The sequence below is a fragment of the Narcine bancroftii genome, chromosome 4 (genome assembly GCF_036971445.1).
Source record: "Narcine bancroftii isolate sNarBan1 chromosome 4, sNarBan1.hap1, whole genome shotgun sequence".
Lineage (NCBI taxonomy): Eukaryota > Metazoa > Chordata > Chondrichthyes > Torpediniformes > Narcinidae > Narcine > Narcine bancroftii.
This window is the reverse complement of record NC_091472.1, coordinates 233,142,695-233,165,184: the sequence shown is the minus strand read 5'-3', so window position 1 is coordinate 233,165,184 and position 22,490 is coordinate 233,142,695. Positions and strand designations below refer to the sequence as shown.

The 22,490-nt window shown below is 40.2% G+C and overlaps 1 protein-coding gene across 3 annotated transcripts in view; it reads left to right on the top strand.

Annotated features, from left to right (window-relative positions):
* The window catches only part of LOC138761714 (eIF5-mimic protein 2), a 48,991-nt gene that overhangs the window by 9,076 nt on the left and 17,425 nt on the right, over window positions 1-22,490 (top strand). For all 3 annotated transcript variants that reach the window (XM_069934320.1, XM_069934322.1, XM_069934321.1), the window contains exon 2: window positions 21,477-21,550. In XM_069934320.1, the coding sequence (XP_069790421.1) occupies window positions 21,487-21,550 (64 nt within the window). In that variant the 5' untranslated portion in view covers window positions 21,477-21,486. The remainder of the gene's footprint in view (window positions 1-21,476; window positions 21,551-22,490) is intronic.

The following is a 22,490-nucleotide window of genomic DNA, read 5'->3' as shown; positions in this document are numbered from 1 at the left end:
TCCCGCAGCTTGACCTTCTGTCCCGCAGCTTGACCTTCTGTCCCGCAGCTTGACCTTCTGTCCCGCAGCTTGACCTTCTGTCCCGCAGCTTGACCTTCTGTCCCGCAGCTTGACCTTCTGTCCCGCAGCTTGACCTTCTGTCCCGCAGCTTGACCTTCTGTCCCGCAGCTTGACCTTCTGTCCCGCAGCTTGACCTTCTGTCCCGCAGCTTGACCTTCTGTCCCGCAGCTTGACCTTCTGTCCCGCAGCTTGACCTTCTGTCCCGCAGCTTGACCTTCTGTCCCGCAGCTTGACCTTCTGTCCCGCAGCTTGACCTTCTGTCCCGCAGCTTGACCTTCTTTCCCGTATACTTGAGCATCTGTAAGTTGTTGGTCTTGTGGTCTTTACTTGAAACTGCACTTGGAATTCTATAGTATTGTGGTCAATACTGAAGAGATCCTGTAATTGCCAATTAATCCTTCCTGACTACTTGTGCCCAAATCTAAAATAGCATGTTCCAGGTTATTTTGTTCTAAGACTTAATCCCTGGCACACAATTCTAAAATGCCATAACTCCCATGACAATTATTGTTTCCTTAAAATATTTTCTAGTTATTTGTGCTTTATTATTGAGAGGTCACATTGTAGAGGTATATTGAATACTTGCACGTGTCCTTTCCTTGTTCATGATTTCAGCACAAAGTAACTGATTCTATATCATCAATCACTTAATGCTGTTTTTTAAAAAAAAATTATTTTTCACACTATGAACCATATTGAAACAAAATACACATAAACATTTCCCTCTTGAATATACACAGTGTCTTTTTCCCCCTCTCTTCCCACCCCCATCCGCACCCACTCAACATTCAACATATACGATACATTAAACCCATTAAACAATGTTATCACACAATGAAAATAAACAAGAAAATTGTGTCATCTACGTTTACACACTGGGTCAGTTCATTTCATCTTCTCATTCTGTCATTTTAGGTGGTGGAGGTCTGTGGTAGTACTTCTCTGTTGTGTTCCATGTACGGTTTCCAAATTTGTTCGAATACTGTGATGTTATTCTTAATTTATATTTTTTTTTCCAATGAAATACATTTATTCATTTCTATGTACCATTGTTGTATTCTCAGGCTATCTTCTGATTTCCAGGTTGACATAATACATTTTTTGCTACAGCTAAGGCTATCATAATAAATCTTTTTTTGTGCTCCATCCAAATCGAGGCCAAGTTCTTTACTTCTTGTATTACTTAGATTAAAGATCTCTGGATTTTTTGGTATGTTGCTTTTTGTGATTTTATTTAATACTTGATTTAGATTTTCCCAAAAATTTTCCACTTTCTCACATGTCCAAATTGCATGTACTGTTGATCCAGTTTTCTTCTTCCAGCGAAAACATCTATCTGATACTGTTGGGTCCCATTTATTTAACTTTTGGGGCGTGGTGTATAGCCTGTGAAACCAATTATATTGTATCATGCATAACCTCGTGTTTATTTTATTTCTCATAGTTCTGGAGCATAGCTTTTCCCATTTTTCATTCTTTATCTTTATGTTTAGATCTTGTTCCCACTTTTGTTTGGGTTTACAGCTTCTTTCCTCGTTCTTACTCTTGCAGTTTGATGTACATGTTTGTTATAAATCTTTTAATTATCATTGTGTCTGTAATCACATATTCAAAACTGCTTCCTTCTGGTAACCTCAGCCTGCTTCCCAATTTGTCCTTCAAGTAGGTTTTCAGTTGGTGGGATGCAAACATTGTACCATGAGTTATACCATATTTGTACTTCATTTGTTCAAAAGATAATAATTTATTTCCCAAAAAAACAATTTTCTATTCTTTTGATCCCTTTTCTCTCCCATTCTCTGAAGGAAAGATTATCTATTGTGAAAGGGATTAGTTGATTTTGGATCAATATTAATTTTGGTAGTTGATAATTTGTTTTTTTTCCCTTTCTATGTGAATCTTCTTCCTAATGTTGAGCAGATGGTGTAATACTGGTGAATTCCCATGTTGCACCAATTTTTCATCCCACTTATATAGTATATGTTCAGGTACCTTCTCCCCTATTTTATCTAGCTCTAATAATCACTTAATGCTGTTTGATGCTTTCCTTGATCAACCAGGCTAACTGGTTTCCCTTTTGGCCTGTTTTGAAGCAGTCAATAGCCTGAAATATTAAGTGCCCAGTACTGGTCACTCTGCGACCATGTCTCTGTAATACATGCAAATGTTGCATGTATTCAAATCTCCTACTTAAACACGTCCTCCCCCACCTCCAATTTAAATTCCATACAGAATATTTTGAAGGACCAAGTACCAAAATGACATGTTAAGCATTAATCTTTTGGTGTATAGTTTAAGCTAGCTCTGTTTGAAATGTCAGGGAAAAGCAAATGGTATGTTCAAAATAAAATACTGCAGATGTTGGTAAATGAAATAAAAGTTCTGCAGTGTATGCTGCTGGGTGGATTATATGAAGAGAAACTAGTTTTGGATCAATGATCTTGCATTTGAAATGTTAATCTATTGACTTTATGATTGCTGTCTCTTTGGATCACTTCTTATCTTAAATAAGGGTAAGGGAAATGCTGTAATGAATAATTACTTTTCAATGGTAGGTTTGAATTTTGGATTTCTTATCCATTTCTGGGAATGCAAGTAAGTTCTCATAAGATGTTACAATTAATTGCCCTACTAGTCTTATATAGTCTGATTTGCATCTTTAGTGTATGTTGCAGAGTGGAAGCTTGGTATTTATGTTCAAGTTTCTAGGATGGAACCAGAGTGGCAAACTTTGTGTAATTGCCAACTGAGCTCTGGCTTTAAACAAGTCATTGAGTAAGTTGCACCAAGTAGAGAATTAACTTGAAGATGTTAAAGACAAGATGGTGAGAGAAATGGGTCAACAGTGTCCTTCATGCTTTTGATACTTGTAGCTAAAATCATCAGGGACCTATATGGCTATTTATAACAATTTGTCTCTCCTTTGAAAGTATCACTCCTCACATGCAGGTAACTTCCATTTTCCACCAGACAGAAAAGTAATAGATGGAGCTGCATGTTAATTTTCACCAATATTCTGAGTGGAGATTTGAATTTCATTCATGAATGTCATCATTGTTTCACTCTGTACCCTCCTGTCTCAATTGCACTGTGCTCAAGAAGAGTGTGGTATCCTGCCTAAATAATTACTGACCAGTGACACTCATATCCATAATGGTGAAGTGGTTTGAGAGGCTGGTTTTGACACTCATCAGCTCCTGTCTGAGCAATGACGTGAATCCATGCAATATGATTACTGCAGCAACAGGTCTACAGCAGATTTCATCACACTGCCTACACACAAAGCCCTGGAAGACCTGGCCAGCAAAGATTTGTATATCAGGAGGCTCTTTTTAGTCTACACCATCATTCCCCTCAAGATCTTCCAAGATTTGGGCCTCAATACCCTACTGAGTAATTAGATCTTGCAGTTCCTCACCTCCAGACCACAATTAGTGAGGATTACCAAGAATATCTCCTCCACAATCTGTCAATATCAGAGTACCACAGGGCTGCTTTCTTAGCCCCCTGCTCTACTCTCCTTTCATCTCTTTAAAAGGGATGATGAGTCGGTATACAGGAGGGAGATTGAAAACTTGGCTAATAACCTTGCTCTCAATGTCCTCAAAACCAAAGAGTTTATTGTGTACTTTGGGAGGGAAAAACCAGAGGTGATCACTGGGGGATCAGGGGTTGAGAGATTGAGCCAATTTAAATTTCTGGGAGTTACTATTTCAGAGGATCTTTCCTGGACCCAACACATGAATGTCATCATGAAGAAAGCACTTCAGTGCTTCTACTTTTGGGAGTTTGTGGAGGTTTTTATAAAGCCTTGGCAAATGTCCACAGATGTGTGGTGGAAAGTGTTCTGATCGGCTGCATCATGACCTTGTATGGGGTAGAGCAGAAAGCCGCCCTGCAAGAGATAGTGATACAGCCCAGCACATTACATGCAAAATTCTCTGTATAGAACACTGCCGTCAGAGAGCAGCAGCAATCATCAAGGATTCACACCAATCAGGGCATACTGTGCTCTTGCTGCTGCCACCAGGAAAGTGGCAGGAAAAAGAATCTCAGGATTGTATGTCAATCCACTTTGGCATTAAATTTGAACTTTGTTTTGGTAGCACCACCATTAACTAAGCTGGTTGAGTACCAAGGAAATGGCTGCTAGTATGATTCTGGTTCCACAAGAATCTAGCACAATGTGAGGGTTGCCTTTGTTCAGATATGACCAGAATTGCCCATTACAGTATCTTTTGTACAGTGCATTACTGAAATTTGATCAATTGATGATCAGAAGTATAGGGACCAAATAATTTTTGCAACAGTTTTCTTTGGCTTGGCTTCGCGGACGAAGATTTCTGGAGGGGGTAAAAGTCCACGTCAGCTGCAGGCTCGTTTGTGGCTGACAAGTCCGATGCGGGACAGGCAGACACGGTTGCAGCGGCTGGAGGGGAAAATTGGTTGGTTGGGGTTGGGTGTTGGGTTTTTCCTCCTTTGCCTTTTGTCAGTGAGATGGGCTCTGCGCTCTTCTTCAAAGGAGGTTGCTGCCCGCCAAACTGTGAGGCGCCAAGATGCACGGTTTGAGGCGATATCAGCCCACTGGCGGTGGTCAATGTGGCAGGCACCAAGAGATTTCTTTAGGCAGTCCTTGTACCTTTTCTTTGGTGCACCTCTGTTACGGTGGCCAGTGGAGAGCTCGCCATATAACACGATCTTGGGAAGGCGATGGTCCTCCATTCTGGAGACGTGACCCATCCAGCGCAGCTGGATCTTCAGCAGTGTGGACTCGATGCTGTCGACCTCTGCCATCTCGAGTACTTCGACGTTAGGGATGAAAGCGCTCCAATGGATGTTGAGGATGGAGCGGAGACAACGCTGGTGGAAACGTTCTAGGAGCCGTAGGTGATGCCGGTAGAGGACCCATGATTTGGAGCCGAACAGGAGTGTGGGTATGACAACGGCTCTGTATACGCTTATCTTTGTGAGGTTTTTCAGTTGGTTGTTTTTCCAGACTCTTTTGTGTAGTCTTCCAAAGGCACTATTTGCCTTGGCGAGTCTGTTGTCTATCTCATTGTCGATCCTTGCATCTGATGAAATGGTGCAGCCGAGATAGGTAAACTGGTTGACCGTTTTGAGTTTTGTGTGCCCGATGGAGATGTGGGGGGGCTGGTAGTCATGGTGGGGAGCTGGCTGATGGAGGACCTCAGTTTTCTTCAGGCTGACTTCCAGGCCAAACATTTTGGCAGTTTCCGCAAAGCAGGACATCAAGTGCTGAAGAGCTGGCTCTGAATGGGCAACTAAAGCGGCATCATCGGCAACAGTACACTGAGATAATAGCAGGGGGGAGGAGTTTAGTAAGTGAGGAGTACAATTAGCTTTGGGCATTGTCCTGCAGCATTCAAAAGGGTTCCAAAATCAGGTAACTAATGTGTGAGAAACAGAAGTACCTTCACAGAAATTGCTTGAGACAAAAATTGAGAACAAAGAACATTTATTATACAACAATGCAAAGTTGGGTACTTCCCCTTACCCTGGGAATACACACACATACTGGGGCTCACCCAACTTTTATACAGTTCATTTCAGTGTAGAGGTACCCTCCTCCCCCCCCCCCCCCCCCCCCCAACATTCTTCTGCCATTCCTTATGCACCTGCCTTTGTCCTTGTTCACACCTTCCCAACCCTCAGGGCTTACTAACTAACTTACTTAATAACTATGCAGAACTTGTTAATTCTGTCTAAGGCTTACTAATTACATATGCAGAATTTGCTGACTGTAAGGCTAGGAGACCCCTACCTTATTCAGACTAACTTTACTTCCTACATTATCTATCCTTATCCTATTCATACTGGCTTTATTCATTACACATATATCCATACTAGCTTTCTTCATCTCTCATATTTTCATATTAGTTTTACTCATCTCTCACAAATACAAGAATGTTAGTTATTGCAAGGGGAGTGCAAGAAAGGAAACCATCCATCCATTGAAGGACATTGAGATCAATTGTGGGCGACTAGTCGAGTTAGGGTGGACAATAACCTAAATAATTTATTTAAGATACACCCCCTTGCTCAGGAGAATCTAAGAAGACTTAAATAGGTGGATGACCCTGAATGTAAGGTAGCCATGGTCTCTATGGCAAAACTAGCCCGGGATTTTAGTCTGGGTGGCTTAAGGTTTCCAATCATTAAGAAATATTATTGGGCAGCACAGTTGAGGTATATCACCTCACTATTTGTGGGGGAGGTGTACCAACCTGTGCACAAATTAGTCTGCATGCGATGGGTGAAAAGGTGGCAGGAGACTTCATTTACAAATGGGGCGCCAAATTATTATCTGGCTTTTTGTGTTTTAATATGGTGCTTTTTTTTAAAAAAAAAAAATATTTCTATATGGAACAAAATTAATCAATTTATAGAATCTAAAGTGGGGCTGTCCCCAAAAACTCCCTCGACTCCAAATAGATTAGTCACACTGACGATAGACAACAACTAGGGGTGCGCCATAGATTAATTTGGCAGAAGATGCCTCAAGGTCCTCCTTGGGCGCAGTGCGGATGCCTAATTAGAGCCAAAGGAGTTCGTCGGCCCAGTTAGGTCTGGTAAGCCATGCCATTAAGGCTGCTTTAAGGTGTCTGGAATCTCTCCACCAACCCATTGGCCTGTGGGTGATATATGGTGGTGTGATGGGAGTTGGGTCCCAAGGGCATGGGCTAAGGTGGTCCATAGACTGGGGAAGTGAATTGAGCCCCCCTGTCCGATGTAAGGTGTTACCAAGTGTTGAGTAAAACCTGTGTACATGCTTCTGTGGAAGCTTCTGATAGTGACACCACCTTTGGTCATCCAGTCGACCATTGTCAGAAGGTAATGTGCACCTCTCAATCAGATAGGGGCCCCGTGCTGGCTCATGTCTGTGGTGGAGGTTTCATATGAATCTGGATTTTGGATGACTGGCACTGACTACAAGTCCTGGCCCACAGGGTGACCTCTTTGCAGAGGCTGTACCTATTCACCACCATATTGACTGCAGTCCTGATGGTCGGGTGAGCCAAGTTGTGAACTGAGTCGAAAACCCACCTCTTGGGGAGTCACGTGATGGAGTAGTGGCTGGTCGGGGAACTCCAGCCCTCTCCAGAAAAGTTTTTTTTTAAAAAACAGAAAATGCAAAGGCACAAACACGAAAATTAAAATAAAGTGAAAGTAAAGGTGGGAAGAAAATGGCAACGAAGAAAGAAAAGTCGAAAGCAATGGGAAGAAGAGAAGAAGAAAAGACATCGGAAGAAGAAGGTGAAGGCCTTACCTGTCCGAGGAGGCCTGCTGTGGAGAGAGAAGCCCGCTCCCTCAGGTCAGTCGAAGTCCCGAGCTCGGGACTACAAAAATGGCTCGCGGAGCCAAGCAAAAGTGCGCAACCGCGCAAGACAAAAAAAAAACACTGACGGGTGGGGGGACCAGCTGAGGAGTTGATCTCCACAGCTGAGAATGACAGCCACAACACAACAAGAGGAGAACATAGAAAATAACGAGAACAAGAAAGAAGAGAGTAAAAAGAAATCAAAGAAACAACAGATGAACAACCCAGAGGAAGAAGAGGAAGAACAGAGAGAAATGGAAGAAGGGAAGGGCAAGACAATGGATATTTTTTTTTAAAGAATATATGGAATCAGTAAAAGAATGGCAATCACAAGAATTTAGTGAAATAAAAAGAAGAATAAAAAGTACAGAAGAAAAAATGAATAGATTAGAGATGGTCATGTCAGATATAGGAAAAAGAGTGGACAAGGTGGAAGAATGAGAAACAGCCGTAGAAATGGAAGTAGAGGACTTAAAAAAGAAATTAGAAGAATCTAATAAAAAAGTTAAAGAGAACAAGAGCTGTTAGCTCAGAAGATAGATATAATGGAAAATTATAATAGAAGAAATAATATAAAGATAGTGGGCCTTAAGGAAGATGAAGAAGGCAAGAATATGAGAGAATTTATAAAAGATTGGATCCCCAGGGTCCTAGGAAGACCAGAATTACAGGAAGAAATGGAAATAGAAAGGGCAGATAGAACATTAGCCCGTAAACCTCAACCACAACAAAAACCAAATCCATTTAAGTAAAATTCCTAAGATATACAACAAGAGAAAATATATTGGAGAAAGCAATGAAGAAAATAAGAGAAGACAAAAAGCCACTGGAATACAAAGGTCAAAAAAAAATTTTCTATACAGATATAAGTTTTGAACTCCTGAAGAAGAGGAAGGAGTTTAATACAGCAAAAGTGATCCTATGGAAAAAAGGATATAAATTTATGTTAAAGTACCCAGCGGTACTTAAAATAGTTATTCCAGGGCAGCAAAACAGACTATTCTCGGATCTGGAGGAAGCACGAAAATTTGCAAAACAGACAGAGAGATGAAGACATGTAACGAGAGCAAAAATGACCACGAACTATATGTATGTGTGGACATGGGTATTATATATATATATATATGTGTGTGTGTGTGTGTGTACATGAGTGTATGTGTATTTAAAAGAAAATATATAGAGTATAGCTAAGAATTAATAAGGGAAAGAAAGAAGAGAGGAAGTAAGGAGGGAATTAAGAGAGTGACTTTTGTTGCATATGAAAATTAAAATCTTTTCTAGGGGGGGCTGGGTGGGGAGGAGATACGGTCACTGCGAAATCAGTTGACGCTTGGAAGTGAATTCACAAATCCAAATGGAGAGGGGAGATGTGGTTGCCCGACAAGGGATAAAGGGCAACTCAGGAAGGGGAGGGGATAGTGGGGTTAAAGAAATTTTAGATAGGAGAATAAGGGAAATGTTTGATGTTTTAGAAATGTTGTCTTATAAAGTGTTCAAAAAAAGAAAGCAGAAATGGATAAGAAGGAAAGGTGATGATGAGGAAACGGAAAGGAAAGATAAAGTATGAAATGGCTATGTTGAACTATATGACTTTAAATATTAATGGAATACATAACCAAATCAAAAGGAAGAAACTGCTAAATTTACTGAAAAAAGAAAAAATTGATATACCATTCGTGCAAGAAACACATTTAACTGAAATGGAGCACAAGAAATTAAAGAGAGATTGCAGCAGCGTCATATAATTCAAAAGCTAGAGGAGTAGCTATATTGCTCAGTAAAAATGTACCAATCAAAATAGAAGAGGAAATAATAGATCCAGCAGGGAGATATGTAATGATAAAATGTCAGATATATTCGGAGTTGTGGAATTTACTCAATGTATATTCACCTAACGAAGAAGATCAAAAATTTATGCAAGATATTTTTTTGAAGATAGCAGACACGCAAGGGAACATACTAATAGGTGGGGATTTCAACCTTAATTTGGATTCAAACATGGATAAAACTGGGGAAAAAACTAACAAAAAGAACAAAGTAACCAAATTTATCATTAAATCGATGCAAGAAATGCAACTTTTGGATATATGGAGGAAACAACACCCAAAGGAAAAGGAATATTCATATTACTCGGCTAGACATAAAACATACTCAAGAATACACCTATTTCTGTTATCAGCTCGTATCCAAGATAGAGTAAGAAAAACAGAATATAAAGCTAGAATATTATCGGACCACTCACCCCTGATATTGACAATAGAGTTAGAGGACATCCCTCCAAGAATGTATAGATGGAGATTAAACTCCATGCTACTTAAAAGGCAGGATTTTAGAGAATTCATTGAACAACATTAAAATGTACTTTGAAATAAATACGGAATCAGTGAAAGATAAGTTTATACTATGTGACGCAATGAAAGCGTTCATCAGAGGGCAAATAATAAGTTATGTAACCAAGATGAAGAAGGACTATAATCAGGAAACAGAGCAGTTGGAAAAGGAAATAGCAAATATAGAAAAAGAATTAGCAATGAAGGAAGACAACTAAAAGAAGAGAATTGGCAGATTAAAAAAAATAAAATATGAAACACTACAAACATAAGGTGGAGAAGAACATAATGAAGACAAAACAGAAATATTATGAACTAGGAGAAAAAATGCACAAAATTCTAGCGTGGCAGCTTAAGACAGAACAAACTAAGAGAATGGTATTGGCATCAAGGAAAAAAGACAAACAAATCACATATAATCCAACGGAGATTAATGAAAACTTCAGAGAATTCTACGAAAAATTATACCAAACTGAAAACGAAGGGAAAGAAGTCAAAATAGATGAATTTTTAGCTAAAATTGATCTACCGAAATTACAAACAGAGGAACAAAATAAATTAACAGAACCATTTGAAATAGTAGAAATACAAGAGATAATAAAAATACTACCAAATAATAAAACACCAGGAGAGGATGGATTCCCAATAGAATTCTATAAAAAATTTAAAGATTTATTAATTCCTCCCCTCCTGGAAGTAATCAACCAGATTGATAAAACACAAAGCTTACCAGATTCATGCAAAACAGCAATAATTACAGTAATACCAAAGACGGGGAAAGATCCACTCGCACCAGCGTCATATAGACCAATATCTTTACATAACACAGATTATAAGATAATAGCTAAACTATTAGCAAACAGATTAGCCAACTATGTATCAAAAATAGTAAATCTAGTCCAAACTGGATTTATTAAAAAAGACAAACAATAGACAATATCTGTAAATTTATTAACTTTATTCATGCAGTAGAAGGAAATAAAGCTCCAACAGTAGCGGTTGCTTTAGACGCAGAGAAGGCCTTTGACAAAGTAGAATGGAATTATTTATTCAAAGTACTACAAAAATTCAGCTAACCAGAGAAATATATTAATTGGATTAAAGCATTATATAAGGGGCCACTGGCGAAAGTGACAGTAAATGGATATATATCAAAACATTTTAACTTAAGCAGATCAACAAGGCAGGGATGCCCACTATCGCCCTTATTGTTCGCGTTAGCCATAGAACCACTAGCAGAACTGATAAGAACAGAAAATAAAATAAAAGGGATAAAAATAAAAGAGAAGGAATATAAAATCAGTCTATTTGCAGATGACATTATAGTATACTTAACAGAACCAGAAATATCAATAAAAGAATTACATAAGAAATTAAAGGAATATGGAGAAGTGTCGGGATAGAAGATTAACGCAAATAAAAGTAAAGCAATGCCAATGAATAATGCGGATTTCTCAAAATTTAAGAAAGAATCATCATTCAGATGGCAAATGCAAGCAATGTGATGCCTAGGTATACAAATAAATAAAAACCTTGGCCATCTATATAAATTCAATTATTATCCACTAATGAAAAAATTACAGGACGACTTAGAGCATTGGAAAGACTTACCACTAACACTAATAGGAAGGATAAACTGATTAAAATGAACATTTTCCCAATGATACAATACCTATTTCAGGCATTGCCAATACACTTGACAGAGAAATTCTTCAAGGAGTTAAAGAAAATAATAAGGAAATTTTTATGGAAAGGGGGGAAACCAAGGATAGCACTAGATAAATTAACAGAATGGTATAAACAAGGAGGCTTAAAACTGCCAAACTTTAAAAATTATTATAGAGCCGCACAATTAAGATACCTATCAGATTTTTATCAAACAAGGGAAAAGCCAGATTGGACTAGATTAGAACTAGATAAAATAGGGGAGAAGATACCCGAACATATATTATATAAATGGGATGAAAAATTGGTACAACGTATGAATTCTCCAGTATTACATCATCTGCTCAATATTTGGAAGAAGATTCATGTAGAAGGGAATAAAACAAATTACCAACTTCCAAAACTAATACTGACGCAAAATCAACTAATCCCTTTTACAATAGATAACCTTTCCTTTAGAGAATTGGAGAAAAAGAAAAAAGGGATCAAAAGAATAGAAAATTGCTTTTCGGGAAATAAATTATTATCCTTTGAACAAATGAAGGATAAATATAATATAACTCATGATACAGTGTTGGCATACTACCAACTGAAATCCTACTTGAAGGACAAATTGGGAAGCAGTCTGAGGTTACCAGAGGGAAGTAATTTTGAATATGTGATTACAGACACAATGATAATCAAAAAATTTATAACAAACATGTATATTAAACTACAAGAAAAGGAGAATGAGGAAACAAATGGTAAAACTAAACAAAAATGGGAACAAGATCTAAACAAAGATAAAGAAGGAAACATGGGAGAAGTTATGCTCAGGAACTATGAGAAATACAATAAATACGAGGTTATGTATGATACAATATAACTGGATACACAGGCTATATATTACACCTCAAAAGTTAAATGTGGGACCCAACAGTATCTGACAGATGTTTTTGCTGTAAAAAGGAAATGGGAACAACAATTCATGCAATCTGGACATGTGCGAAAGTGAAAAAATTTTGGGAAGATCTAAACCAGATATTAAATAAAATCACAAAAAGTAATATACCAAAAAACCCAGAGATCTTCCTCCTAAGTAACATAAAAAACAAAGAATTTGGACGATTTGGATGGTGCACAAAAAAGATTTGTTATGATAGCCCTAGCTGTAGCAAAAAAATGTATTATGTCAGCCTGGAAATTAGAAGATAACTTGAGAATACAACAATGATATATAGAAATGAATAAATGTATTCCATTAGAAAAAATAACATAATTTAAGAAATAATATTACAATATTTGAACAAATATGGGAGCCATACATGAAACATAATAGAGAAAACCTACCGGGGACATCTACCACCTAAAATGACAGAAGGAGAAGAGAATGAAAAGAACTGACTCAGTGGAATTTCTTGTTTATTTTTATTGAGTGACAACATTGTTTGATGGGTTTAATGTATCTTAGATTCTGAACTTTAAATGAATGGGAGGGGAGGTAGGGAGGGTGGGATGGGAAGAGGGAGGGGGGAGAAAACGACACTATATATATTTGAAAAGGAAAATGTATGTATCTTGATCAATGTGGTTTATAGTGTGAAAAATAAAAAATAAAAAAAAAAAGTACTAGGTTACCACCTCAATTGACAAGAGAGGAAGGAGACTTTGATTCAAAACAGTGTGAGACCCTCCGGGAGGGAAGGGCTGAATCCTTTGATTCATTTCCCAGAGAGCAGGTATCTAGACATTATAAAGGAGAGGATAAGCCAAAAATTAACTGGATGAGACCTTTACGGGAAGTTCCCATGGGAGGGGATCTCGGTTTTGTAAATGTGCCCCTGACTAATACGGAGGTGCGTAATTTTAAGAGAGAATGCCCAATAAACAGAAAGGAAAGGCTAAGATTTTGATGTTGGCAGTCGTGGAGGGACAGCAAGGAAAGGGTCGGGGCTGTGTGCCAGCTCCTGGACATTGTGAGGAGCTCCAGGAGTGGGAGAGTAGAGACCAGAGCAGGGGCAAGGGTAGAGGGGAATTCCGGGGACGACGACCATTCCCGGGACCTCGTGGTAATCCTGGTAGGAATTGGGAAACAGGAGCATTAGTTTGCTACCATTGTAAAAAGGAGGGACATTTTAAGAGAGAATGCCCAATGCGAGCCAGGGAGACGCGATCTTACTCACTGATGGAAGCAGATTATGAATAGGGGAGGTCACAGTTCTCAGTCAATATACACCATGGGGCTGCACGGAGAACCATTGGTAAATTTAAGCATAGGACCCCACAGTGACAAGATGACTTTTTTAGTAGATTCTGAGGCAGCCTGGTCTAGTATTTTACAACCACCCGAGGGTGTTAAGATAAAGGGGACAGTGATGATTTCGGGAGTAGGAGGAAGAGATTTTACTGTCCTTGTATTAAGGGATGTAAGAATACAAATGGGAGAGAAGATAGTAACGAAGGTCATTCTACTAGTTCCCCAAGCTGGAGTTTGTTTGTTAGGATGAGATTTACAGGACCAATTGGCTATCGGCACCAGACCACAGGAATCAGGATACCCCCCTGATCCTCCAAGTTCACAGAAACAGCACATAGGCAGACAGGATTGCCTAATGCCAAACTCATCCAGGAGGCAGAAGAATGTAAGGGGGAGGGTACTTCTATACTGAAATAAACTGTATAAAAGTTGGGTGAGCCCCAGTGTGTGTGTGTATTCCCAGGGTAAGAGGAAGCACCCAACTTTGCATTATTTTATAATAAATGTTCTTTGTTCTCAAAAAAAAAGAAAACCCACCTCTTCCATGCAGCTGGAATGGGAGGGTGAGGTTTACCCGTCGAGATATTGCAGAGCAGAGTGCGATTGCTGGGGTGATCTGGATGTCCGCCAGTTGTAAGCCGGTGAGTGCTGTCCAGTACGCTGCAATGTTAGGGTCTGCTTGCTGTGCATCAACCAGGGCTGCGTAGTCAATGTCAGGGGTTGGGTCATACACCGACCACTAAGATAGTTGGACAGGATAGGGCATTGGCCACTACATTGGATTTGTAAATTCAGATATGTAGGACAGGTGCCGCTGTTGCCAGGCTGACCACTGTTCTGACACCTTACTGAAGGCAAAGGTAAGGGGTTTGTGGTCCATGTAAATTTTGAACTTCCTGCCCTCCAGGAAGTAACAAAAGTGCCGAATTATCACGTATAAGGCTAACAATTTCTCTCCCAAAGGCACTGTACTTGAGCTCTGGTGGCCTGAGATATTTACTGGAAAAAGTCCAGCGGTTGCCATTGTCCTTTCATCAGTCGGTCAAGTACACCCCTGACCACTGTGCCGGAGGAGTTTGTCCAAGGGTGCACGAGGAGGATGGTATTGACTAAGGTGTCTTTGATGGCCTGGAAGGCCTGGGCCTATTCTATGTTTTTACTGGGTCCTGGGAATGAATGGGCTCATGATGCAGGTATGAAGCAGTGATAAAAGTTGACCATACCTGCTATCTCTTGTAGTCCCTTCACCGTTGATAGCATAAGGAAAGAACGAATTGCATCCACCTTAGTGGGTAACACTCTGGCTCCATGTTGATGTGTGTGTAGCTGGCGATTAAAATGTCATCGAGTTAGACGAAGGCAGAATGCAGATCCCAGTCCACTGCATCCAACAGCCTTTGAAAAGTCTGAGCCGTGTTTTGTTAACCCAAAGGGAACGTGGACAATTTCAAACAAACCAAAGGGAGTTATGATGGCAGTTTTTGGGATGCCTTCAGGGTATACTTGGATCTGGTGATGGCCCCTGATGAGGTCCACCTTTGAGAATATCCATGCTCCTTGAAGATTAGTGGTGAAGTCTTGAATATGGGGCACAGGATATCTGTCCGGTATGGTGGCGGTCAGTAGTCTCCACATGACCTCCAACTACCCGCTGCCTTGGGGACCACGTGGAGAGGGGAGGCCCAAGGACTACCGGAGCGCTGCACAATGCTGATTTCCTTCCTTTTTTTGAAGTTGTTCCTGGGTAGGTTGAGTTTCTCGGGGGGAGGGGTAAGGGGTAGACGCCGCACTCTCTCTAATGATTTAATGCCCCACCCCATATTTGGATTCTGCCAAATGGAAGCGAGGTGTGGTGATGGAAGAGAATTCTGCTCGGACCTGAGTGAATTTGTTGTTGGCAGTACTCACTGAGTGCAGGTAGAGGCTGGTGAGTTTAGTGCCCTTGACCGAGAGTGACTGAAATATCCGGGCGTGCACCAGCCAGTGCCCCTTGATATCCACCAGGAATGAGTTGACCTGCAGGAAATTTGCACCCAGTTATGGTTGTTGCACAGCTGCTACCATAAACTTCCAAGTGAATTGTCTGCCCTCAAAGTTGCGGATGCCAAATGTTCGGATGTTGGAGCTGCTTTCTGCTTGGAACTCCCAGCCCACTTTGCTGCAGCGGGCCTTCGGGCTGGTCGGGCATGATGCTGTATTATGCCTCAGTGTCCACCAAGAAGTGTCAGCCTGACAGAGAGTCTTGAATGTGTAGCAGGCTATGCAGTTGGCTGGTTTTCACAGCCATTAATGGTGGCCAGCATGGGCGTTTCCCTAGAATGTGCAGGGAGAGCAGCATCAATGGGCCTCTGAACCCTACTGTCAGTGATAGAAACAGTATTGCTCACCGGTGGGGCATGGCACTCAGGTGGTTGGATGGTTGGTTGGACATCTACCTGCAAGGTGCTGATGACATGGTACTGTCCCCTGTTAGAGTGAAGCTCCGGCATCTTTTTTGCCCTTGGCAGGTCTGCTCGGGCAGCCACTTTCTTGGGGTCATCATCCTCCATGATGAGCCGCTGGATGTCCTCAGGCAGCCTCTCCAGGAAGATCTGCTGAAAGAGCTGGAAGGAGGTGTGGACATCATTGAGAGCCAGTTTGTCACTCAGGAGGGTTGAAGGGGCCATGTCCCCACCAAACCATCAATATGCAACAGTCGGACAGTGTGCTCACGATTTGAGAGTCCGAGAGTGCAGGTTAAGAGCTCTTTGATGGTGACATAACTTCCTTGTTCCGGGGGCTGCTGAAGGAAGTTGATGTAGGCTGTAGTGTCCTGATTGAGGGTGCTGACCATGTAGTAGTAGAGCCTGTCGTTGGCGGAGATCTGTCGAATAGCGAACTGCGCCTTTGCTTGCTGGAACCACACTGTGATTGCGATTTTCCAGAAGCCGGGCAGCTTCAACACTATGGTGTTGATCGCAGGTTGCTCTTCCATCTTTGGGTCCAAAATGCCATTTGGACCAGTCGGGGTCACCATTGTAGCGAGGTCACTACGGCTACATCTAGGTTATAGCTCTTGATTATAGCCTGAAGGCTGTAGTTCGAACCTGCAGGAGAAGAAAGACACATGCACCAGTAGAGTTTATTCAGAGGCAGCTCTTCCTTTTATTGACAGCTTGGCTGTGGCTTGTGAGGGCCAGCTCCAATTGGTTACCTTGGATGCCTGGGCCCCCTGCGATTCAGCGGCAGTGATTGGTCAGTTTCACTGCTCTGCCGGCAGCCTATGGTAACAGGTGTTTCAGCCCGCACAATGCTTTGCCGGTTGATGCGTTCTGCCATTTCCTGTGTCAGCCTGAGGTGTGGGCCATGGGTCGCTACAAATAGTCCATTTCAATGTTACCTAAACTCCCACAATCTAACCTTGCACCTTTTTATATATTTTATTCCATAATTGTATTAACTTCAGTAACAACTGTTATGAGTGGGGGCAATTAATTTCATTTGAGCAACTCAGAAATAAAAATGATTTATCAAATAAAACATATATCTCTGCTACCTTCAAATAAGTTTTTTTGAAAAAAAATAGTTCCATCATGACCTTACTGATGTGCAGTGACATGGAGATCCTGATTCGTAAAGGGAACACAGAAGTTTATCTCAGCAATGTAATTTTAACTCTTAAGTAGAAGGCCCTAAACCAGGCCTTCACAAATCAAGGCAAAGGTGGGAGTCAGACTTAAGAACAGCATGAGCACGATTATTAATGCATGGTATAGGCATGTCCAGGATAACTTTCTCCACCAGCCATGTGTGACACCGCAAAAATTGAATAAGGCTATAACCAGAAGTTTCAGACCAATGCTTTGGATGTGGAATTGTGACAGGAACCTTTGTGCATGCAACCTGGACATGTACTAAGGTGAGATCCTTCTGGATGGAACTAGGCTAAGCCCTAGAAAAAAAAAATAGGTAAAGAATTCCCACTGAACCTAGAGCTGTTCTGATTGGAAAATTTGATGGACATAAGGCATAAGAAACTGTCCAAATTCCAAATCCAATTTGTAATGATCGCATTGGCAGTGGCCAGAAAGTGCATAGCGGTTACCTGGAAATCTGACTCTCACTTGGGAATTGTGTGCTGGTGTGTAGAAATGCAAAGCTGTGTTCCCCTGGAGAAAATTACTTATAATTTAAGGAAAAAAAATACAACATTTTTCTAAAAATTTGGCAACCATATTTAAATTGTATAGGAGTACAGTTATAGTGTGGATCTGTGTGCCTCGCTGCCCTGCTTTCCCCTGAGGGGAAAGCTGGGTGTCCATTCCAGCCCAATTAAATAGTCAAGAAAAATGCCTAGGTGCTGGCTATTGGGTTGTGATAAATCCCTGATATTTTCTCAACCTTTGTAGTTGTCTTGAATGTTGTATACTATTGTGGTCTGTCAGGTGGGGGGGGGGGGGAGATGGGGTGGGGTGGGAAGAGGGAGGTATGGCATGGACTCTTTGGTGAATCTTGTATGTAATGGATAACTGTAATTTGTGACTGATCACTGGAAATTGAGTTTGAAAATCTAAATATCAAAAAAAAATTGTGGGTGACTGTTCAATATTGATTTCCTACTTAAAGAATGAAGTCAATGCATTCAAAACATTTCAGAAGAATTCCATGAGTAATATCAGGATTCTATATTATCTGAAAAGTTTTGACAGGTTTTTGTATTTGCTGGAATATCCTAAGAGATTTGATATGCAACCTGAGGTGCCTTGATCGGGTTAATGTTTTAGTGTTTGGGAACCTTTGAGGTGGGGGGAGGGGGTTAGTGTTTGTCTTTCAGTTTGTTGCTTATTGAGATTAATGCATTCGATGGAGGGATGCAGAATTGTGGTTAGAGTCATATCAAACTTGGGATCTATACAGCAGAATCTTTTTAAATGGTGGAAACAGCTGAGTGGCCTATGCTAATTTATGTTCATGACAATTAACATTCAGTGATGGTAGAAACTATGAAAGTAGTTTTGTATTGTTTCCACTGGATGTATATTATCTATGATTGAGGCCATAATTTTGGAATGAAAACAACTTGTAAATTTTTGTAGTTGCCCAGCAACTATTATGTTGGCTTCCCAGGTGTTAATTCAGCAATTGCTGACGATACTTTTACAGGATTGTTCATTCTTTCTCAACCATAATTATCTTTTAGTTCATTTGACCAATCATTTTTCTTATGAAACATTCCATTGGACATATTTCTAAGGTGTCTGAAAATTGCTGTGCTGTTGTATTTTCACAGTAATTAATAAAGCAAACAAAGCTGTTAACAGTAAGCATATATCTACTTTGCATTTGCCTCTAAATCTGCCAATACTGCAAATTCTAGTTGAGTTCTGGAATTGTAAATTATCATCCATTAAATTCCAGCAATTAAAGTAAAACTGCCACAAAACCAGTTGAATGTGTTTTGCAATGGCATTGAGATAATTTTGAGCATGTTTTTTTTAATTATGGAATTTTAGTTGCAGTGAAGCATTGTGATATTTCCAATGATGCATTACACTGGCACTCACACCTATTACACCCTCAAATTTGGAAAGCTTCCACTCCTCTTCTAAACAAGAGGACAAACCTTTTATTATAGTTTGTTTACTATATATATCTATTTTTTTGGAACTTGATAGAACTGTGGAAATATTTCTGGCAAAATTTACAAAAGCTGTCTTATGGGTCACTTAATGAGGGAATTGAGTGCCTTGTGAAGTTGAGGATAGAAGACATTGGTCCATGTGGGTAAGGAATGAAAATCGCATGTAAGAGTGCAGAATTTCAAAGGATTATTTTTAAACAGATTGACTGATATGCGGAGGTGAAGCAATCAAGTTGCACAAGTTTTAAATTCTAGGAATTATTGCAGGAGTAAATGTAAGAATGGGATTTAAATTGAGGCATAAACTGTTTATAAAATGGTGAATGAAGTCATCTTGTACAGTAGAAATTGTATTTCATAGCAAACTTGCTGTAGCAAAGCAACTTAGAAGTACTTTTCCTTCTGTCGTAAACCTGGAGGAAAGAAACATGTCTTTTGAAAGTTGAGAAATTTTAATTTGGTGTTAAATTTTGTATTTTAGTGGGTACCTTTTTTTGATTTGAATGCAGTACATTTTTTTCCAAGTCAGTGGTAGCCATGGGTAACTGCATGAGTCCCAACTATGCATGCCTTTTTAGCTATGTGGTGCAATCCATACTATATTCCCTACACAGGCAAAGCTCCTCAACTCTTTCTCTGCCACATTGACTTCTACATTGGTGCAGCCTAGTGCATCCATGATGAGCTTGTCAACTTTATCTCTCCCCCTGACCTCAAATAATTTGCTTGGTCCATTTCCTGCAACACTTGCCTTCCTCCAACCCGGGAGACAAACTTTCTACAAATCCACCAACTCTCACAATTGCCTCTGTCGCATCTATTCCCAAAACGAGGTCTTCTAATCCAGATCATCCTAGATGTCTTCCTTTGTCAAAAAAATGTGGCTTCCTCCATCAACTCAGTCTTTGCCCACACCATTTCCCACAGATCTTCCTTGGCCTCTTTTTAATTCTTTCTTTCTCTTTCCCCCCCCCACCCCTTTGCCAGATGCAACAAGGATGGGATTCCTGTTGTCCTTGTCTACTAGCCTCTGCATCCACAATTTCTGTCACCTACAACTTGGTCCCACCACATCTTCCCCTCTCCAACCTTAGCAGGAATCATTCTGTCCGTAACTCCCTTGCCCACTCATCCCTTCTCACTTATTGCTCCCTTGGTACATACACCTCTGACTGCAGGAAGTGCTACACTTGTACCCTCACCACCATTTGGGGCCTCAAACAGTCTTTCCAAATGAAGTAACACTTGTGAATCTGCAAGGGTCATCTACTGCATCACTCTCCCATTGTGGTCTTCTCTACATCGAAAAGACTGAGATAGATTTGTTGAGTTCCTTCGCTCCATCTACAACAATAGCAGGGATCTTCTGGTGGCCAACCATTTCAATCCATGCCCCACTCCTGAGATTAATGCATTAGATGGAGGGATGCAGAATTGTGGTTAGAGTCAAATCAAACTTGGGATCTATACAGCAGAATCTTTTTAAATGGTGGAAACAGCTGAGTGGCCTATGCTAATTTATGTTCATGACAATTAACATTCAGCATGAGGGTAGAAACTATGAAAGTAGTTTTGTATTGTTTCCACTGGATTATATTATCTATGATTGAGGCCATAATTTTGGAATGAAAACAACTTGTAAATTTTACAACAATAGCAGGGATCTTCTGGTGGCCAACCATTTCAATCCATGCCCCACTCCTATGCTGACATGTCTGTCCATAGTTTAATTCATTACCAAACTAAGGCCACTCATAAATTGGAGTGCCACCTAATATTTTATTTTGTCCCTCTGCAACAGGGTGGCATTGATTTCTCTGGTTTCCATTAGGTCACTCCCCTGTCTCCCTTTTATCTCCTTTCCTCTAGCTCTCCTCAACCATAGCTATTCCTTCCCTCCCCCACCCCATCCCCAATCACTTGGCTTTTTTTCTTTTGTTCCTTCATCCATATCCACCTGTGGGCCTGTGCTGATTCCTCCACTATTTTATTCTCTGTTTGCTTTTCGATCATGCCTTGATGGGCGCTTGGGCCTGAAACATTGGTTATGTAACTATATCTTTGCTACATGAAGAACTTTGCAGCTGTAGGTTTTCTTATTTATTAATTTTTTTTTAAACCTTTGTTTCATTAAAAAACTATTTTAATGTACAATGTAAATCAGTCAAGTTTCTGAACAAGTTCAAACATGCAGATTGTATAAATCCTTTCTTCCTCTCTTGACAGGGTGTCTTTTATGAATAATCCAAAGCAGCAGAAGCCAACGCTAACTGGCCAGCGTTTTAAAACTAGGAAAAGAGGTATGTCGGTAAAGTTAAATGTACATGCTATGTCCTTACAACAGTGATGCAAACAGTAAAGCTGTTACCTTTCTGCTCCAATGACCTGGGATCAATCCTCGTCTATGGTGCGACTTGTGAAATTTGTTTTCTGTATGTGGATTGCTCTTGGATGCTTTGATTTCTTCTAAAATCCAAAAACCATATGAATTGGTAGTTTAATCATCGACTGTAAATTGTCCTGATTGTGTACATAAGTGGTAAAATTTGAGAGGATGGTTGATACAAATGCAAGGAGAATAAAATGGAGGTAGTGCTTGATGGATTTGGTGAGCTGAAAAGTCCATTTCCTCGAGCTTATCTGTTGCTCGTTTTCCTACACTTAATGGTTTTGAAAAGTATGGATGTGTATTCTTCAGTCAGGGCTATTATAATTTTGAATAATATTTAAATGTTTGAGTATTATATTGCATTTTAATTTGTTAACACAGATAGGAATAGTTTTGCAAAAACCATAATGGACAGTTCCTGAGAACTGTCCATAATTTCCTGCAAGGGACTTCAAGATTGAATTGTTTGTCATGTGTACTGAGATGGTGATCAGCTTTGTGCTATCCAGGGAGGTCAGCTGTATTTAAATACAACAGGTAGTGGAATTATAAAACAAAACTGCATGATTTGCTTAAAGGACAATGTCCAGGATGTAGAGAAAAGTACATTTAAACAGTGCAGAAGTATATTTTTTTCCATTAAATATTAACAGGAAGGGATGTCCTTGAATCTGGAGGCTATTTTTTTTCCTCTTCCCCCCCACCCCCCACCCAAAAAAAACCAAAAGCAGGGAAAAGAGGGAGGACCAGTATTATAGGAAGGGTAATTTGGTATTGGCAGCCTTCCTCAGGCTGATGGAGTTATTGGAGGGGATGCTGGTTTGCATGATGGGCTGAGCTGCGTTCACAAC